The sequence below is a fragment of the Diadema antillarum genome, unplaced genomic scaffold, assembly GCF_040938485.1.
Source record: "Diadema antillarum isolate AM-2024a unplaced genomic scaffold, OU_Dant_1.0 scf00000207, whole genome shotgun sequence".
Classification (NCBI taxonomy): domain Eukaryota; kingdom Metazoa; phylum Echinodermata; class Echinoidea; order Diadematoida; family Diadematidae; genus Diadema; species Diadema antillarum.
In genome coordinates this window covers 103,099-124,594 of record NW_027271096.1, presented here as the reverse complement: position 1 = coordinate 124,594, position 21,496 = coordinate 103,099, and the positions used below count along the sequence as shown (strand labels likewise).

At 37.0% G+C, this 21,496-nt stretch overlaps 1 protein-coding gene across 1 annotated transcript; it reads left to right on the top strand.

Annotated features, from left to right (window-relative positions):
* Positions 1-892: 892 nt before the first annotated feature.
* On the top strand, positions 893-15,160 carry LOC139724082 (monoglyceride lipase-like). Its single transcript, XM_071635284.1, has 7 exons — positions 893-1,035; positions 4,317-4,423; positions 9,083-9,219; positions 10,657-10,767; positions 11,943-12,032; positions 13,108-13,323; positions 14,852-15,160. The coding sequence occupies exons 1-7, from the start codon at positions 920-922 to the stop codon at positions 14,963-14,965; spliced, it is 891 nt and encodes a 296-aa protein (XP_071491385.1). The 5' UTR covers positions 893-919; the 3' UTR covers positions 14,966-15,160.
* The last annotated feature ends 6,336 nt before the right edge of the window (positions 15,161-21,496 follow it).

Genomic DNA, 21,496 nt, shown 5'->3' with positions numbered 1-21,496 from the left:
TTTGGGATGATGATGATGATGATGATGATGATTAAATATTACCGATATTTGTATGGTGCCATAACTATATTTGTTGAAGAAAAAAAAAACTAATATTATTGAATATGTGTATTTTCATACAGTACAATTTGACGTATTGTTTGGAAATGAATATAAAACATGAATGAATGAATGAATGAATGAATGAATGAATGAATGAATGAATGAACGAACGAATGAATGAATGAATGAATGAAAAGTGGCAAAAGAAAATAGTCTTTCCTGCAATGCTTGATTTAGTGTTCTTCTCTTCATGACAGACACCTACGAGTATATAGGGGTATATGCATCGTATCCAATATTAATGTCGTCGGGACAATTTAGGCCATGCTTAGTCATATAAGATAAATCTAATGTATGCAATTACTGTAATAATGAAAAAACAATCTTTTCGAGTGCAAACAGCTCAATCGGTACGTACTACTGCTATAAACAGTTGTACTGCAACTCACTGCTGTGGTATGAACTATACGTGAATGTGTGGTAGCCAATGTGTGGTAGATGTTCGGATGGATGCTGGTGGTAGCCACGATGTTCGGATACCGGCGCTGTACAAAATGTATGACGCCATCCAAGGGAAAGGGCGACCGCGATTCGCTGATGCGTGGTCCAAACCCCTGTCCCCGCCCACACTTGTTATGCACGCATGCATCAAAGTTGACTCGTTCTGTGTATAAATTCTATGGGCATTGCCATTGGAGTACCGGTACGCGGTATTTCATTATCCAGCGGTTCTGTATACATACAACGTATAATACTGTGAACGCTCATCCTCCGCTGCATGCTTCTCTGAACAATGCTGACTCTCTGCACCATCAGTATTATTTCGCTACCCCTAGCACTACTGTACATATTCTGGCCTTCTAGTGAGGAAGGAGAAATGGCTGAAATCGAGACGAAAGAGGAACTGCCCGAAGGCCAGAAGGAGAATACGTTCATCAATGCCGATAACCTGAAAATCTACTGTAAATATTGGTACCCCAAGGAGGATATCAAGTGAGTAAACATGCAGCACGCGTATGAAGCCAGACTCTACCTCTACTCGACTAGCACGACCAGACGGGTATCGGGTGTACAAGACGCCTAACGTAATAGATGTAGCGACAGGGCTATAATATACAGTAGATCTAGTATGTATAATTTCGTGGGGTTTTGTATGCGCAGTAAATTACTGTACTAGGCCCTATAGAATTTAAATATTGATAGTAAGAACATGTAGGTCCATGGTAAGAATTACCCACGGTAGATCAAGAAGGTATCTTTGGAACAGTCTAACTTTAAATTAACAGTAGAACACAGGGTGATACTACCTCTCTAAGGTCATTTGGACTGTTCTAAAAAAGGGTTTTCGTTCAGTATTGCCCAAACAAAATAATGTGTATTACACTCCACAGGGCTGCCAACTCTCACGCATTGAGCGTGAGACTCGCATATTTTGGTCCTTTCTCACTCTAAAACTTTATTTAATTTGCATGCATTTCTATTGATCTCACTCATTTTGACTCCTGATCTAGCATTGGCGTATAGGAGTCTCACTCTCAACTAGTTTCCAGTGTGGCAGCCCTGGTATTATCTAGGTGTGGGGTTATAAAAATTCTAAAATGATGAAGCAGGTCCTTGTCATTTAAAAAATAAGTAGGGGTTTTACATTCTACTGCAGCCATTTTTGCAAAATAGAACAATGAAATCTCACCTGGTCACCATTGGGACTATAGACAGAAAAACTGTCTATCTGACTGATTTTTTGTTGTTTTTTTTAACTTAAATTACAGCCCTCCTCTGATCAGTATAGGAGGGGATTTCGTGAAGCAAGACCTAGTCTCTGCAGCAATAATATATATACAGACCTATGTTGTAGTCAAAATGGTGACTTGAAAGTGCTAATGACCTATATTTTAATACTAATGACCCATATGCGAAATAACATGTTAACATATTGTTCAAAATGCATTCCTAGTCACATGTGTGCACTCGACCAATCATTTGATTGGGATCTGCTTTGTACATCAATGATACACGTATACTTTCTTAGCTAGTGTCATGTAGTCATGCTCTCTTCAGCAGACTCATTTCATGTTCATGTGTGCATAGCAGATAGGTTGACATTGTGGCTTTCTTTGATACACTTTTTTATCTTTACAAGAAAAAATGAAAATTTCTGTTAACTTTAATTGTTAGTAGGATTCACCAAGGAAGGTTATGTTTCATTACTGTTGGTTTGTTTGTTTGTTTGTGCGTGTGCAAAATAAATTTTAAAAAATTGTTATTCGGATTTGGACGAAATTTACAGGGAAGGTTGAGATTGACACAAGTAACAGATGATAAATTTTGGTAGTGATCCAGGGATTTTTTATGGATTTTATGAAGGATTTCCAATATTTTGGCCAGTAGGGTCTATATGAACTTGGGAGTTCAAGCTCCGTATTTTTTATTCCTAAATGCACTACTTTGATTTCTATCAACCCATAAAAAGCCCTGCCTATGAACTAGGGACTGACCTTTTGCATTTAGCCAGAGAGCATCATTTTATTATAGTTCAACCCATGAAGTCACAGAAAATCTGAAGACTACCCCCTCGCTTGTGCTGGGCCTCACAAAGTGCAATGTGTCACCACAGGGGACGCAGTCTTGATCTTTGGGTGTTTAGGGGGTCTGCCACTTGTGGATCAATAGGAAGAGCTCTGCAGTGTTTTTACACTGACTGTGCATGAATCATATACATTATGCACTGTACATCATGATGTTTTCAAGTATACACTGATGATGTCACAAATATCCTCCTTTTCCCCCCGTACCTCTAGTGAGGAAAATGACTAATGAATTATGATTCAATGTCTAGTATAGAGTGGCTCACAAGGTCATTGGGATATGAGTGTAGAGATTTTTTTTTTTTTTTTTCACAACAGAGTCAATAAATACATCCAAAGATCACACTGTGTAAATAGACATCCTAAGTAGGCCAAAGGAAAGAGTTTGTCTATACAGAGGAATGCTGATATGTGTGTGTGGAAATAAAATATATTCTACTAAACAGTCATATCAGTGTGGTGTTCCACCACTATCTTTGAATTTGGATGACAATTTTTGGATCATAGTTTTGTAGTCCTAGTATCTCAGTTGTACATTTTCTCAATAAATTGTCAAATTCTGCACCTACCACAAATGCATCAAAAGGGCGTTGTACACATTGATGACATACCCAGACATTGCTACCAGCACCCAATGTCTGTCTGTACCAGTATGTGTGGGTCTGTGGAAATATCAAATCAATTTCTATCACTTCCTGATGGTTACCCCATCAAAAGAGTCCTACTTTTATGCCAAAAATAAGTTAATTGGCAGCTGTACTGATATGATGAAGTTGCAGCCATTTTTGAAGGCTCTTACACTATCTAGGAAGTTGCTTTTAAAAACACTGTGTGATGTGAACAAATATGGTCTATTAAAGGGACTGTGCAGTACTGCTTGAGGTGGGGATTCATGTTTGAACATTCCTATAAAGTGAGATAATGAGAAACCTCTTATGGAATATGAAAGAGCATGTAATTTTAACAAGGATTCATCATATTTGATGAAAATTGGTTTTCAAATGGCTGAGGTATCCCAAAAAGTGATAATAATAAAAGGCTACAGGCCACGCCTTTTATGAAGATCTCTGTGTTTCACCTTGTTTTGGGATATCTCAGCCATTTCAAAACCGATTTTCATCAAATAAACTTTTGACACCCCTTAGAATTGCATGCTCTCTGACATCTCATAGAGTGGTTTCTGAATATCTCGCAAAACGTTAAAAGCTAAATCCTCACCTCAGCCAGAACTGTCGAGCTCAAGCCAATGGCATGAAGCAGGCAGAATTGTACTGCTACTGCTACAGTTTGCATTGCTTGAATTTCCCTTTCCCATTTTATTATTCCCAAATATGTATTCTGATGATCTGGAGGTAAAGCACGTCAACTTTATCAAGTTGCACATTGATTGAAAATTCACATCATACGGTATGTGGTCTACTAGTCCAGTTGCCATATTTACTGAACTGCTGCTTTTGAGTCTGTTTTCTTCCAAAACCTGCTACATTGACTTGCAAATAAAGGCAGCAAGTGCAAACAATGCTCTGACATGCAATGCAGAATTTTGTCTTTGAAATACACGTGTGCCAGTACTCCTGAAAGGACAGAGCAGAATATGCTGGCCACAAGATAGGATGTACTGTGTCATGTGATGTAATAAAGTGTATCATATGTTTCTTTGTTTTTTCCTATGTTCTAACTGATGTTTAGGGCTCTGGTTCATATCATCCATGGCCTCGGAGAGCATTGTGCAAGATACGACGCCCTTGCTGAATCATTCAACAAGTTGGGCTGCCTTGTCTTTGGTCATGACCACAGTGAGTGTCGTCTGTATGAATTGCGGTATATATTGGGGAAAAGCATCCATAGAGAAACTGTTGCATGATTTCAACTCTTTCATCTCTTTTTCACAATCCAAATGTTGTGTTGGAGGTGAGGACCTTCATTGTCATCAGAGAGATGCCAACTGTTGATTTTTTATTTATTTAGTAACTACTATTTTTGTGTTTTGTGGTTGTTGTTGTTGTTGTTTTTTTGGTCAAAAATTACTGCAGGTTTCTATTACTACACATGTTTTTTGCAGGAATGGTAACAATACTGTTTTCCGCTAAAATATGCTTTTCCAACCCTCAGAATGCAGCATTAATAATGTTTACAGTGGTGGGATCCCAGCCATCATCGTGTACACCATCATTACCACCATCATTACAACTGTAGTAAAGTTGTACTGATGGTGTAATTCATTGTACCTGCTTTTAGATGTGATCTTCAAGATCTGTGAAGATCTGTTCACATGGCTTTAACACATGGTGTACACGGTAATTGCCAAATCTGGAAGCCATTTTACAGGACCGGTAATCATTCTGCTCAGATCGTAAACCGTCCATTGCAAAATGGATACATTTTTTCTTTTTCTTTTCCTTTTCTTTGATTTTGATTGTGGATAGACAGGCAATGTAATCAGAATCCAGAGCATGGAAATTTGACATTTGTCATGCACATATTTTGTGTAAAAGTAATCACCCCAAAATGTTGACTGCACAATTGTTGTTTTGAGCAGTTTTTCACATACAGGATTTTGTCTCAAGATCCTCGTCATACGAGTCTTCTCAAACGAGCAATCCTATCTTTCAGATAACATATCACTTCCAAACTACTCTATCAGCACTGCTAGGAAGTGTGCTGTGATAAGGATGATATGCAAGCACATATTTGTTAGTGCGGCACTCATCAGTAAGTGTGTCTGTTCGCATGTAGGCATGAGTTACTTGAAATCCAAATCATGATGCAATTCTGAAGTTGATATCATAGATGATGTAATCCTATCCTGGAGCTGGATTGACTTGACTTGAAAATTATGGTTCCACCAATATATCGTCGGTTGAGAATGATAAGGGCGTTAAGTTGCCACTAAACCCATAGTGTTTGAGACAACTTAAAGGACAAGTTCACCTTCATAAACATAAGGATTGAGAGAATGTAGCAATATTAGTAGAACACATCATTGAAAGTTTGAAGAAAATCGGACAATCCGTTCAAAAGTTATGAATTTTTGAAGTTTTTGTGTACTAACCGCTGGATGAGAAGACTACTGCAGTGTATGAATAACTTAGATGTCACATGCGTACAACAATACAAGGAAAATATGAAGAGAATTTCACAAAATTTCATCTTTTGAAAAAAGTACACATTCCCTTGACTCGTTACCGACATATGTTATGGGTAATATTATTCCCCCTGCCTTTAGAAAGAGGCAAGTCAAGTGGTCTTTTATTATGCGAAAAAAGTGAAAATATGTTGAATTTTCTTTACATTTTCTTTATACTGTTGTACGCATATGACTCACAAGCTGTAGTAGTCTCCTCATCCAGCGGTTCCAACACAAAAATGTTAAAAATTCATAACTTTTGCATCTATTGTCCAATTTTCCTCAAACTTTCACTGATGTGTTCTACTTATATTGCTGCATTTTCTCAACCCTTATGTTTATGAAGGTGAACTTGTCCTTTAACGCCCTTCTCATTCTCAACAGACGATATATTACTTCCATTAGAATGGGTTTATAGATACTGTATGTACCTGTACATGTAGAGGGAGAGGCACTGATAGTAGACTCTTCTTTGTTTTTAAGTGAGCATGGGTGACAACAGCTGCGACTGTGCTCTTTGTTTTTGTTTGTTTGCTTTTGTGGGGTAGCCTTGCAGTATGCTGACATCGAAACCAAAACTTTACTCTGAGACTCTTACTGTGATAAATTACATCATAGAATTATATTGTAGCTAATTTGTTTTCTAAAAAAAAAAAATGTCGGCTTCATACCTCTTCATATTGCATCAGATTTCAAGTGCCAGTCCACAAATATGCATACGTGCATACAGACAGACATCCATTAGTTGTACATGTACATAAATACACACACATACATGTGGTGTACATATGCAATACCTTGATCAGTTATCTGGATGTAATCCAGTTGACAAGAGCTTTCCAAGAAATGAAAGGCTATGTTTATGTACTTTCTCATATTTGAAATGGATTTCAATACCCACGATCAAAATTTGTACGCAAACCCCTTTCAGATCGCGTTCCACAAGTTACATTTATCAACTCTGCCGTGAGTTGATAGAGAGGACTTGTTACTGCACAGCTCCATGCACAGTTTGACACGAGGAAGCAGAGATGCATAGGTGGCAATGGTTGGCATTGGCCGTTCCGAGCTATAACATGTTTCAAAAGGATTTTACATTTATCAACTCTACAGAAACGCATTTCTGGCTCAAATGTACTACAATCGCACTGTTTAAGGTGTGTCAGAACTTTGTTTTTAACCCTATAATGAAAAAGCTTTGCATTTATCAACTGCCCAAACTCCCTGCATCTGTGCCAGAAATGAGTTAATAAACATACTGTACATGTACCTATAGAGTCAAAGATACTTTTTAATTGAATGTGTGCATAGAAAACAAGTGCATCAATTGTTTTTGCTGTGAAGATACTGCCATCTCTTTTTAAAAACATCAACACAGCTGATGATGATGGTTACTGTTTCATCTTAATCTTATTATGGTATTTGTCAATGATATTGTGCAATGCACAACACTAGCACTATACCATGATAAACTTTAGCAAGAACTGCTAGAGCCATTGACCCGCTTAAGTTTGTGCTGCACCATATGTGGAGGGCCACTAGAGGATAATCTGTGTAGGATGTGTGCATGAAATCTTTATTTAGGATCACGTACCTGCATTTTTGCTTTTAGGTCTATTTGATACCAGTAAAGATACAGAAGAGAAGATCACTTACTTGCCTGGGCCATCTTCTCGGTCAAGCACTGCTTGTGTAGGAAGATGATCCCCTGCACTTATGATTATTTTCTCCAAATTTCATTCAGAGTGTTAGCTCTGCTAGTGGTGAACCTTCTTTATGACATTGCTTTAATATCTTTACTTTGCACATTTTTGTACAACAGTAGGCCTATTGCTATGCCAACACTTGTTTATTTTTTTTCTTGTGCAAAATTACAAAGCTTTCATATTTCAGGACTCTTGGTATTGTCTATGCTATGATTCATGTTAGAGTTTTGAATTCAACTGCAGAAGGGAAGTGCCTTATCAAATTATCCAATAAATAATATTACCCTTTGATTGTTGACCGTCAGGTTCAACTATGGATATATGGCCTATCCCCTGTCTTAGTTGCCTTTATGAATTATCCGTTTTCTCCTTTCAAAGTCCTGTCAGTTTGTGTGCTGTACATTATTATAGACATTGGAATTACAAGGGTATATTATACCATTGTAATTCTGAAGTCTGTTGTCATCAATGAGATTAAAAATGAATAAACCAAAAGGACTGAAACAAAGTGAAATCTACTCATAAGGTAATCACATGCTGTCTGCATGTCATGAGATGTTTGCTAAAATGCCAACTCAGGAAATGAAAAAAAAAAAAGAAGAAACATTTCCTAGTCTTGAATCAGGTTGCAGTGTGAATCAAATAAATTTCATTATTAAAGAAATTACTTAAATTTGAAAATTTACTGCAACATTAGATCGAGTGAAAATTGAAAGTAGATGTACATTGTACTTGTTTTAATCAGTTTTGAATTTTTTAAAGGAGATTAAGAGGCCAGCACACCTCTTGTTACATGTATTACCTCCAACTTTTTTAATGTCTTACTGGAAAGTGATGATTTTACCTAATGTAAACCTATAATTTTGCTTGTCGTAGCATGATATCTCTTAATAATCTCTTGTTTCTTTCATTTAGATAGGATGTGAAAACATCTACAAACACAAATTCCAGTGTAAACTTGTGGTTTAGAGAAAGTGTGCTATCATTGATAAGCATACATGTACATTACAGTTTGTTTTTATACAATGATTATGCAAGTGATTTGTTATACATTTGTGCATACAAGTATGGAGACAGGATGCATTATAGGGCAATATTGCTAGATTTTTTATTGGAAACATTTGTGCTATAACTGTAAGCATCTATGACAGAGTTACTCGTGTTTATATTGCTGTGTACTCTCCTCTTTTTTCTTTTCTCTTTCTCATTCTTCACACACACACACACACACACACTGCACTATATTCTGTCATTGTCTGCCTGTCTGCTTCTGTCTTTATTTGTGACCCGCTACAACAAAAGGATCCTAAAGTCGCTGACGGGTGAGCCGAGAAAATTCGAGTTTGAAGTCAGATCACCAAAATCTGTCAAAACATTCGGATTTCTGTTTTAACATAATTTTGTAGTTTAATGTATCTTCTATCATCTGCCAAAATTTCGAAGCTAAATGATCAAAGGAAATGCCTGAAAATAGCATTTTTCTGGGCCATGCTTGGCTCGCCCGTCAGGAACTTTAGGATCCTTTTGTTGTAGCGGGTCACATTTTGTTTCTCTCACACATGCATACACTTCTTTCTGGATCTGTCACTGTCTCTTACCGTCTCCCTTCTCTTCAAATATAGTTGGCCATGGACGAAGTGGTGGTGCGAGAGTGGACGTGACGGCATTCCAGAAGTATGTGGCAGACTGCAACCAGCACATTGACATAGTGACCAAAGATCACCCAGATCTCCCCATCATCATCTTCGGTCATTCCATGGTCAGTAGCGGATGGACAATGGCAAGATTTGTCTTTAGTTTGTGATCTTGATGTCATCTAGCCAATGCAGTAGCTTATCTTGCCACTTGAAATGGCTGCCTTAAATTTGTGTCTCTCATAGATGCCATTTTGATGCCATTTAGTCTGGTTGAGTTACCGGTAAATGTGATTTAGTTGAGCTTGATACTATACAAATGTTTCAATTTGCTTTTTTTTTCAGATACAGTGCATTTCTGTTCTAACAAAGTCCTTGTGCAGGACTAGCGACTTTCTTTCGTTGAAATTTTTGTTATGTGCAGCAAAACAGTAAAGTACATAAAGCTATGTACAAATGATAACATTGGGACTTGAATTTTTACTTTGTTGTATCAAGGGTTTTATTCTGTTTTTTGTTTTAAAAGGATTTCAGTGTAGAAAAATGTCCAAGAATAGATACTCAAGTTATCATTAGTTATACTAAAGGCAAATAAAAACTTTCCTCTCAGTTGAAATTAATAAATGAAAAATGCTGTAAGATTAATGAAAGAAGACCATTCAGGCATAAAGCTGTTGAAGTCGAGGTATATTCATCTGTCAGGTCAAAGGGTCAAAAGAAACAAGGGTAGGGAAAGCAAAACAGGACTCCTCTACGGAATATTGAGTGTGGCTGCAACCTTTCCAGTTAGAATCTAACTAAATGAAACCACAGAATGCCTGCCATAGTGAAGTGTTCAAGAATCACATGAAACAAGAAGTGAAACTGCTCTCTCTCTCTCTCTCTCTATTTTTGTTTTGATTTGCTTGGGGCATAATTAACAGAGAGGGAAGTGTTTGCCACATCTATCTGAAGTACTTTCACGAGGGTAGGAATCCAATGAAAACCATGGTTTAGCTGTAGTGCACAGTGGAAATCATATAGTAGTGAAGTTCTTGTACATATCGTAGTCATAATTAGGCTCGCCTAAATTTTGTTCATTATTTTTCAGAGGGTACTAATACATACCCCCGGTACTAAATTCAGCAAATACGCTGTTCAAGATAGTCTCCATTGCTTTTTCAGTGGAAGCATATTTAAATTGTATTGGTAAATGCTTTTATATGCAATTACATACTATGTGAGATCATAGTTGTGCATTCCTTTTTATCTTTTTTACAATCGTGTATCAAAGCATGTTTACGTTTGCTTGCAAAATTCAGGAAAAATTTGGAGGAAATCATATCACATTTTGATAGCTTCCCCATTTCTCAGGATGATACTGGTGTCTTTCACCTAAGTACAGCATTCTAAAATCAGTTTATAGCATTCTTATTTCCTTGAGATGAGCAGATTAACTGTATAAGCAGTGTTTACATGGTAATAGCTGAATATCTAAAGCCTTTAAAACTTGTATTTGAAACTACAGGGATCTAACAGAGTAGGGAGGAATCACTAGGTATCATGTTCTACCCCCATTGTAGGGAGGCACTATAGCCATTCTCTTGATGAACTCGGCCCCTGAGAAGTACGCCGGTGGAATCTTTATGTCTCCTGCAACTAAACTGAGTGGTGTTCAAGGATCTTCAGCTGCTGTAAGTTTTATATGTTTTGTCTTGTTTTTTATTTATTTATTTATTTGTTTATTTATATTTATTTTTGCCAACATAAGAGGAAAGGTGTTCACCACAAGACACAATGTAAAAATCTTACACAGGATAAAGGTGTATGAGTCAAAGGAAATTTTACTCCATTATAAAGTTGACACTGGTACAGATAGTCAAGTCAATCAAACACAAATGTACCAGTCTCATAAAATACTCAGATTAGAAATTTAGTATTGTTGAAATGAACAGTATTTTAATGTGTATTCTGGCACTGATATTGGTCACAAAGACATAAATAATTAAATGAAGTGATGAAAACACCGCTTTGCATTTCTCTCGTTGGATTAGAAATAAAAATGCATGAAAATCAGCTTTTGTCATGAATTTAGCAGCTGTAGCAACCTCATTATCCTGAAACCAATACAATCATGGCATGGTTTCATGTTAGGAATTTATTTTTGTTTCATTTCAAAGAATTTTGATTGAGGGAAACCCCATATCCTAATGACCAACTGTTTATACTATGAAATGAGGAAACTGGTGAATAAATCTTGGCAAATCCTGTGCTGCCTGTTGTCCAAATTTCATGGACTTGTTTGGTGTTTTTTCTTTCTGAGAAACTTTGATACTAGCTAGCATTTGCTTATCACCGATGTGACTGGGTTGTTGCTAACTCTGCATAATTCATATAGTGATATGCCCTAATTGGCTTTTAAATAGTTTTAACAATTTGTGACTGTTCATTTCTGAATCACATGTGAGATATTAAGTGATACCTGAAGTATGTCAATTTTATTTGCTCATAATGGATGGTCAATTCATGAAAAAAAAAAATTGTTTTGTTGACATTTATCACTGGACTATTCTTACACTATCAGAAAGACTCTTTACAACTTGCTAGCCAAAGGAGCCACAAGCACCACTACCTTGCAGTATTAGGATGGACTTTTTCATGCATTTTTGTGTATTTTGACACTAGTGCAAATCCGAATAAAAGTACTTGCAAATATTTGGTTTACTGTAGTGGGCACTACATATATGACCAGTACCAAGTCTATCATCAGTAAAATAAGAAATATGTGAAATTCACCTTTCTCAACATTGCTTGAAAAGTATAACCTCCACATTGATGGTCTTCTGTGCACTCTTTGTTTTCTTTGTAGATATACATGGGTGAACTGATGACCAGAATCTCCCCACATATGCCCATTGGACAACTTGACATTTCAAACTTAAGTCGTGATCCAGCTGTGGTAAGTAGCCCCCCCCCCCATCCCCCAGATGTCCCTGAACATATACTGTAAAATGAAGAATGTTTGCATGCATTTTAATTTCGCGAGAGCCAAGACTCATGAAATTAAAATGCATGTGAAAGTTATTGTCTACACTTCATATATTGAGCGTTAGAGGCAACTCGCAAAAATGTCATGCCGCGAAAAAGGCCGTCGGCTCCAATTCGCAAAAATTTCATGCCGCAAAAATGTTCCGGTTACAGCAAACATGGTTCTATGATGAAATTTCGTTACGACAAAGTGAAAATTCAAGTCCCCAGAATATTATCAAGGCCAACTATGGGTGCGTTCGAGTGCTCTCCTAAAGCAAACTGTACCGTACCGTACCCGTGCCAGGGGAGCGCTCGAATACTCCTAAAGTGTACTGTACCGTACTGTACCGAGCCAAAAGTGGACCACTTCCCGATGTGCACCAAAAGCGTACCCAAAGCGTACTAAAAGTTCGCTGTAAAGCATGCGCATATCGTGCGCATACGTCACAATGCAAAGATATCATTCTCTTTGTTCAGGACAGGTGTAAGTAGTTTAAGCGCCAGGTGGATGACATTCTTGCTACAAACAAGCATGACCTTTTCTAAAAATAACTCATGAGGTACGCTTTCTCAACAGAGCGCTCGAACGCTCCAAAACTGGCACAGTTCGGTATGGTACGCTTTGGTTCAGTTTGCTTTGGTTCACTTTTGAGCGCTCGAACACACCCTATGATGCAAAGTTCCCTTCAGTTGAAACAAGATTGACATTACAAAAGAAAACTACTTGTCCTGAGGACTTGTTAAAATGGGAGTCACCTGTATGTATGTATGTATGTATGTATGTATTTATGTATGTATCCATACTGTCAAAACTGCTTATAGTGACTGCTCAAAGGATACATGATGTGTTTTCATCATAGACAGGTGGTCATTGTAGACAGGTTTGATGCAGTTGCCATTGTGATAGATATATCAAAAGTCCAATATGCTGACCTGTAGACCACGATACTACATAAGAATACAGACTGTATGTATTCCTTTTGAATGTTGATTTGTTCTGCCAGGTGGAACACTATGTCAAAGATCCACTGGTGTGGCATGGTAAGGTGAAGGCACGCCTGGCTGTGAATGTTGCAAAGGCTTGTAGGAAGATCCAGGCTGAGTGCAACAAGGCCACATATCCATTCCTCCTCCTCCATGGCACCAAGGACAAACTTTGTATCATTGAGGGCTCTGATCTCTTTGCCAAGAAGGCTGCAAGTCAGCGCAAGGTCTACAAGGTAGGTACATACAAAGGGCAGGGGGCAGATTCCCCCCCCCCCCAAAAAAAAAAATCTTGGCCATCAGTGCGGCGATCGCGATGAAATTTGGCACGCACAATACCTCCGTCATAATCTACAAGATTGTGTCTTATGATTTTCTTTTGAATTGTAAATTTCTAATTTAATATTATTGATTATACAGGTTAATCCCAAGATCTTATTTTAGCCTGCTAAACACTATTTAAAAACATTGATAGTCTGATTTTTGGTTTGTATATGTGTTTGAACATGTTCAACAATATTGTACATCACACAAACTTTCAAAAGTCATTTCAATTCTTATGTACTTTGCTGTTTTGGGAATTTGTTATGTATTTCTCTGTTTTTCGATTTTTATTTTTTGGACCTTTTTTTTCCCTTGTTTTTCATTGGAAATTGCCACTGACCCGTTTTCTACCATAATTAGCATAAGATTTATCAATAAAAGTGATTAATAGGGAAAAAATTCAAGTTTTTACAAGTTTCCTGACAGAGCACTATTTTCTATAGGAAGTGTGTAAAAAATCACAAAATTATGCCTGTTTTGGGATGCAGTTACAAAAATGGCGTGACTTCGTAATGGTACAGGCAGACGTCACAGATTTGGTCTCAAAAGTTGTTTGCTGTTCATGTACAATTGTGCCTCTACAAACCAAAATACGGTAGTTTAGTACCTTTGGGCAGTTTGGTGCAATAGGGCAGTTTGGGTACTATTGGGCAGTTTAGTACTATTTGTGAACATTTGAAGGAAAGTGTTGAATTATGCTCCCCATTTCAACTAATCAGAATCAAGGATTCATTGAATGAAGTACATGTGTACTGTATACACTGAATATTTCCTGAGGTTTTTATTTTCGCAAATTTTACACGATTCTCCAACTTATGTGAGGTTGACTTTTCTGTTGAAAAGGGAATGAAATGGTATGCCAGGTTGACTATACATTTTCAACCCTCAGAATACTGCAGTGCTATTTACAAAGTAAGGTATCCCTAGACAATGCTGTCTAGGTGTTTGTATCGTTTTGTAGTATAAAATGGGCTCAAGAATCTCTGCAGTCTGATTGGTCCATTATCATGCATTGATTTTTACTGATCCACACTGAGCCTTGCATCTGTAAAATTCGAACACATGGCCACGCATCTGGTAAAATCTGAACGCGTAGCTCAAGCCTTGTATAGTGACTGTTGTAGGTGTACAGGATGCATGATGGGGAAAAAGGTTGAGTTTTATGAATTTAATCTTGTAAAACGAATGATGCAAAGGCCTGTTTTGTGGATCAGTGAGAATTGGATGCTCTCATATCACTTCGGAAGCAGTCTAAAACCCACTCGTTTTGCTTGTGGGTTTAAATGGTTCCATAATTAAACTCGTACATCCTATTGATCCACTCTGTCCTGTGCATTATTTGTATAGTGTCACTCTGTGAGGGATGTAGATGACAATTTCTTTCATCTCTGTCGTTATTGTTTTAATATATTATGACATTGTTATGTCTTCTCATCACAGAGGTACGAGGGCTACTATCATGAGTTGGAGAAGGAGCCCGAGGGAGAGAGAGAGGTTGTATTCAAGGACATTGAAGAGTGGACCAAGGAGATTCTTTCCAGCATCAAATCATAGTGGAATGAAGAACTCAGGGAGCTTTGTGCAAATCCGCCGTTAAATGAATTTCTTTGATTATAATCCAGAGACCTTGTCCGTGGATTAGCAAGAATTGACAGCACACAGTATTTTTGCAAAGAGGATTTGTAATGCATAGAATCTTTTTGCCTAGTGTATGTCTTTCACATTCTTTTCACCAGCAGTTGTTTTGCTGTTCATGGCATCTAATATCTGATATGCTATATTTATTTTTTCCTTAGAACGGGTTTGTCATATTGTTTTAGACATATGACTCTTTGGGTATTCATTCTAAAGGTATGATAATACTTCATACTGTATACCTTATTAATTGCAATTATTCTTTTTGTGGGTATGTATCGATGGTATTGTCATGTGGATCTACATCGATCAATTTTAACACTTTTGCTGCTTTCTCTCTATGTTTTGTAACATGTTACTAAGTACTTTGCAAAGCTGGCAAATTTGAAAGTCTTTGGTTGTCAACTAAGTTGTGACTTTTAAAACATTATATATAGTTGTGAATAAGAGTTAAAAGACATGTCTGTATATAGTTTTATACAAAGTGGAAGATAGGTATGTTCTATCAACACTAACTGTAATATTTTTTGGCAGAGGTGTGTTTGCATCTGCTGAAAGACTACAAGTAAATATAAAATTCCAGGAACTAATATGGTAAACAGATTGAAAAATCTGCTGCTGTGAATGGAAAGACTTTTGTCTGAGGATTTTCTGTAAAAGCAGCTGTCAATTCAAAGAACAGCTACTATTGTGAAAGTGAATGTTTACCCTTGGCTGCTTCTGCTGCTGCAGACATGAATGCACTGTCACACTGCATTGCTTGAGCTTTTGTTTTGTTTTGTCCATCAATCTTTGACAGATTTTCAGAAACAGTGCTTCATTATAACCAAGGGGATCAAACTCCAGAGGTATAGAGCGCATGTTGGGTACAGGCGACTCCCATTATAATGAGGCCTTGGGACAGGCAGTTTTCTTTTGTTGTATTGAAATTTCACTATAATCCAAAGAAACTGCTGCTGCTGCTGTTGCTACAGACGTGGATGCACTGTCACATTTTGTTTCACTCTTTAGTCTATCAGTCTTTCACAGATTTTCAGAAGCACGGGTTCATCAATGCCAAGGGGCTCATATCCAAATGGTATATGAGCACATACACCTATGGGGTACAGGCAACTCCCATTATATTGCAGTCCTTGTGACAGGCAGTTTCCTTTCGCTATATGAACATTTTGTTGTAGCCAAACAAATAAAGTATGTAGACATATCAAGGTGATAAAATTGAGACCCAAATTTTTACTTCATTGTAACAACATGTCATTATGACATGTTATTTCAACGGAAGCACCCTGTAGGACCTATAATATATAAATGGGGGTGTTAGTTGTAAGTGCATGGTAGTTGCGAGTGGTGACATTGAATGATGCAGTGACCAAAATGGGCTTTGTTCACTTAATGAACGACGTGATAGGAGTTTACAACTGTATGAAAGATGTATTCAACCATTGGTGCCAAAGGCTGCACATTGTATTACTCAGTTGTGAATCAATGCAATTTGAAAGTTTAAATGAAATTCCTCAAACTGTATCATACAGTTAGATTACCTTGTTCACGTTTTAGAGGCTTATTAACTCATAACTAGTTGTTGTATGAGTTGATATCTAGATATATTTATGTTGCCCATTAGGGGCAATATGTCTTCAAAATGCATTCTCCAGTTCAGTTTTTTCAGAGATTGGTGTATTTATTTATTAGAAAACTTTCAGCTTTGTAAACCTGCTTGTAGGATATAACTATTTGAAGTCAATTTTATGATATATATAATCACTCATGTACATGTTTACATCATGAGCTGTCTTCATAGAATGTGTTTCTTTTTAGCATACTTTGTGTCATGTTCATACACTTTTTGATCTTCTTTCTATTTTCCATGTTGCATTGTCATGTACATTAAACCACTTAATACTTTATAAGAGCTGTCACTGAACAATTTATGTATGGTAATTCCACATCAAAGTCTCAGGACCCAATAACTATAAGCATGAAAGTTGCAAATTTGTATGTATGTTCATTGTTTCATACCAAGTACAGCTATGTCTGTATTTTCTTTTCTCAGGCCTTATAGGAAATCCTAATTAATGTGACCCTCTTATGACAATTGCTTTGAATTAGATATATTAATTAGGTTGACCTACAGTCTTAAAGGGATGGTATAGTATTAGTTGAGGTGAGAATTCAGCTTTTTAACTTTTTTTTTTGCGAGATACATGTACCTAGAAAACACTTCATGAAATGCTAAAAAGGAAACAATGCTAAATGGAATTAAATTTTTATTTGATGAAAATCGGTTTTGAAATGGCTGAGATATCCAAAAACAAAGGAAAAGAAAGTGATCCTTAAAAAGGACCCACCTTTTATTAGGATTGCTTCGTTTTGCACATCTCAGCCACTTCAAAACCAATTTTCATCAAATAAACTTTGAATTCCTCTTAGAATCATATGCTCTTTCATATTTAATAAGAGTCTTCTCATTATTTCAAAAAATTATCATCAATAAACGTGTGAAACCTTAAGTCCCATCTCAACCAAAACTGTACCATCCCTTTAAATTAGTCAAGTTGATTAACCAGCACAAGCTAGTATAAAAAATCACATATTGCACCCCTTCAGTTCAATGAAATCATCTTTGATACAAGTTTTATATCATGTTCCTACCTCATGAAGTCCTGATGTCATTTAGTTTTTCTCATGTTGCTTTACTGTTACTGTTAGTCTGTAGTCTTCTCAAGTTGCTGCTAGTGTGATATTGTCATATGAATTGATGCAACCTTTCAGCAAGATATTTGGCATGTTTGCAGTAAACAGAATGCATTGGAAGCATAAACAATTCTTCTTTATTAAAGATAGAAAACTTATCTCTCATTGCATCACTGCAGAGTACACCATTCTTACAGGACAAGCATCATTTTAAAATCACACACAACCTATAAAAAGCCCATTGTCATCCTTTACAGGATGAAAATTTGGTTGCATTTCATACAAAAGCAGGTTTTATACTCCTGCTTAATTCGCCGCTCAGGCTAAAAAATAAGAATGCCTAGCCCTAGCAATATTTTTGTGTGTTAATGTGAAATTGACATACACATGAACTTCAACCTCCATATATGAAAAAAAAAGTCATGAGTGCCTGTGTATGTATACCTTATATCTCTTCATCAACTATCAGTTGACCTCGGGGGGGAAAAACACAAAAAAGAACAGAAAATGCTGCATGCAGTAGATGCAATGCCTGTATATATGTGTGTGTATGTACTGAAGACTCTGAAATCAGTGTATTTGAGGCTGTTTTTTATCAGTACTCCATATATAAAGTAAGTCATCCATCACTCGCTCTCTACTCTCTATATTTTGTCTCTCCGCAAGCAAAAACCATAATCATGAGCAAAAAGGATAGGTAGAAAAAATACCCACTAAAGTGTTCATATGGAGTCTACCATTTTTCATTGCTCAAAGGTTGAATAAATCTCTGAAATTGTCATCACCAATATTCTTACTGATACCGTTATAGGTTTCCTTATTTTTATGATAAAGTTGAAACCAGTTACAATGTTGATATCGGTATCATCAAAGAAGAAATTGTAATTGCGATGTCCACTCAGAATATATCTCAGTCTTATGATTATCACTTCTACTTGCCTTGGTTAAAAATATTGTTAATGTTTTTGTATGAATTTTCATGTATTTTTCATGTCATCGCTGAAGTTTATCATAATCTGCTGCACAATAGGAACTATAACTGCAGGCTTAGCAGACTGTGGGTGTATCACTTCATCGTAAATATAAAAAAATATCTCAGGCTCAATTCAACACCTTTTACTCAAAGAATGTTATGTAGAACTGCTAATGGCTTGACTCTATGGTTCATTCTCAGGCAATGTATGTATAGCATTGGCGTGCATGGTTTCAATGATAGTCATTGTGTGTTTTTCAGTCAGTAAATTTGTAGCAGTGCGAGTAGAGGCTCAATACATCTCTGCATTGCCCACGAGTTCAATACAGTGGTTGTGTCTGTTTGCATATACAGTGTATGTAGCATTTTTAGAGGCTCAATACAGCTACGATGTATCTCTTAATCATTTGAGTAGCATTGTTGCAGACTCATTATACTTGGGTTGTAGCTCTCCTTCTCTACTGTGCTGATCAAGGCCCATTCACACAGCCACCAATAGTCACGATTATTTGGGTCCCAATTCAAATCGCAATGCAAAAAACATTTTTTTTTTTTATGTGTGTGGACATATAATCCTATTAAGATTCAAATCGCGATCTTCGCACCAACAAAAGTGTAATTATCCTGAAATAGTTGTGCTTTTTTGTGAATACATTGTAGTTGCAATTATTTTCGGTGCGATAAGTGTGTAGACGAATGCTGTACAAAATTACATCGTTTATTTTTTTTTTTATCCCACAATGCAATTCAGGCGTGTCCTGTGTGTTGTTGCGCCCTTCCTGAGTAATCTTACGTGTATTTATTATATGCCTTGCATACAATATGGCCTACATGTTGAATTAATGTGTGGCAAGAGGAGGAGATCAGGTGCAGTGCACTAGTCGGGTTGAAGTCGGCTCAAACTCCAAGACTCATGTGTGCGTAATTTGGCCTCAATGGAACTGTTGCCATTTGGAACACATTTTCTTTTTTTTTCCTGTAGGTGTGTTGCATTCTCGGTGTACAGTGTAACATCTTTTGGATGATGAGAAGTCAGGGAGTCAACAGAACAACATCGTAGCTGAGTATATCTATTTTCAGGATCCAACTGGACCAGTGTGTTTGTTTATTGGCTACATGTGAGGGAGTCCCTGTTCTGAATTGTCTTCCTCTCTCAACGAAAACATAGTTTAGGCATTTAGCCAGATCACATAAGCAGGATATTGTCTATCCTCCCTTTTTTGGAGTTTGAGTGAAGGACATGCATTTTTGGTGGTCAATATAGACCAATGATAAAACAGAAATTCCAAAATGAATCACCAATAATGTTTACATGACCTTTACAATGTGCTAGATCAGTCACATGCATATGCATGAAACATTGAGAAGTATTGTTTGCAATAATGCAATTCGTTCACTGCGAGTCCATGTAAGTTTGTGTTGTGTTCACGGTTTAAAATCCTGGTAAATATTATCAGTCCAAACAAACAGCACATTTCGCGAAAGTCCAAACAAATGGCAGATCTTGCAACAGTCCATCAGATATGTTGTTTCGCGACAGTCCACAAAAATGTTTCGTGACAGTCCATCAAGATATTGCTTCAATGAGTGATTCAAAGCAAACCGATGCAAATAATCAAATTTTCCATGCATGCATGAACAGAAAACTGTCTTGTTTTTTTTTTTTTGCATAAATCTGCGCAATTTTCACAAATAGTTGTACCCAAAATGCGACAATTCTCCTCTTTTTGTCTATTTTTTTTTTCAATACCAAAAACCACACGAATTACGTCTTTTTTTAATAAACTTTAAAAAAAAGAAACTAAAAACAAGGCCAAAATAATTTTTGGAATGTCTTAGAGGGGAAATCCAGTCCAAAAAGAAGTTAGTGTGATAAAAAAAAAGAGGAAAATCTTACGAGTTCAGCAGTAAAAATTTGACTGAAATCAGACGAAAAATAAGGAAGTTATGAAGTTTTGAAGTTTTGCTAATTTCTGCAAAACAGTTCTTGTACAGTAGATGTGAATATGCAAATTAGTGAGCTGACATGTCATAACCTTACAATTTTCCATTGATCGTGTACAAAAAATGACAAAAATTCGATGTTTCTGTCATTGAAGTCTGAAACATAATGTTATTCCTGGTTGAATAACTTCAGAATAGTGATCAGTTAGATATATCAGGATTTGAGCCTCGGGCATAATTGCTTTTGAATGAAAAACCAGAAATTTCAAAATTTTATGTACAAACTATATGGCAAGTTGTGAGGGGATGACATGCTCACTTTGCCATTTGCATATTCATATTGACCGTTCAAGAACTGTTTCCTCAAAAATTACCGAAACTTCAAAATGTCATAACTTCCTTATTTTTCATCCGATTTCTATCAAAAAAATTTTCAGTGAACTCGTTATATTTTACTCTTTCTTATCAGTCTAACTTATATTTGGACTGGATTTCCCCTTTAATGCGGTACAAAATCGTTCAGCTTTGCTGGGGCTCTTCTCTGGCGGCCTGACCGTCTGACTGGAACGGTGGGTGGTTTCCCCTGTGGCCTGTAGACCTCAGATGTGATGTCACCCTGGTTATTGCGGGAACGGGGCTGGTCTCGGGAACGGGTAGGAGTTGGCTGGAACCGGAGCTGGAACCGGCACCATCACGGGAAACATTTGCCACTGGTCGCGAGTCTGTCTCTGGCTTAGTGGTAACCAGCACAGGGTCGTCTGGATCAGGTGGTTCTCTGCTGGCCCTCGGATGCTCTCTGTTCCGTCTATCGGTGGTCTACCTCATACGATCCTTCATCC

What these genes read in the sequence shown, in the direction of transcription:
- LOC139724082 (XM_071635284.1), top strand. Translation starts at nt 920, where the DNA reads ATGGCTGAAATCGAGACGAAAGAGGAACTGCCCGAAGGCCAGAAGGAG. An exon ending in TCATCTTCGGTCATTCCATG is followed by an intron (nt 9,220 to 10,656) that starts GTCAGTAGCGGA and finishes CCCCCATTGTAG; the next exon opens with GGAGGCACTATAGCCATTCT. An exon ending in TAAGTCGTGATCCAGCTGTG is followed by an intron (nt 12,033 to 13,107) that starts GTAAGTAGCCCC and finishes TTGTTCTGCCAG; the next exon opens with GTGGAACACTATGTCAAAGA.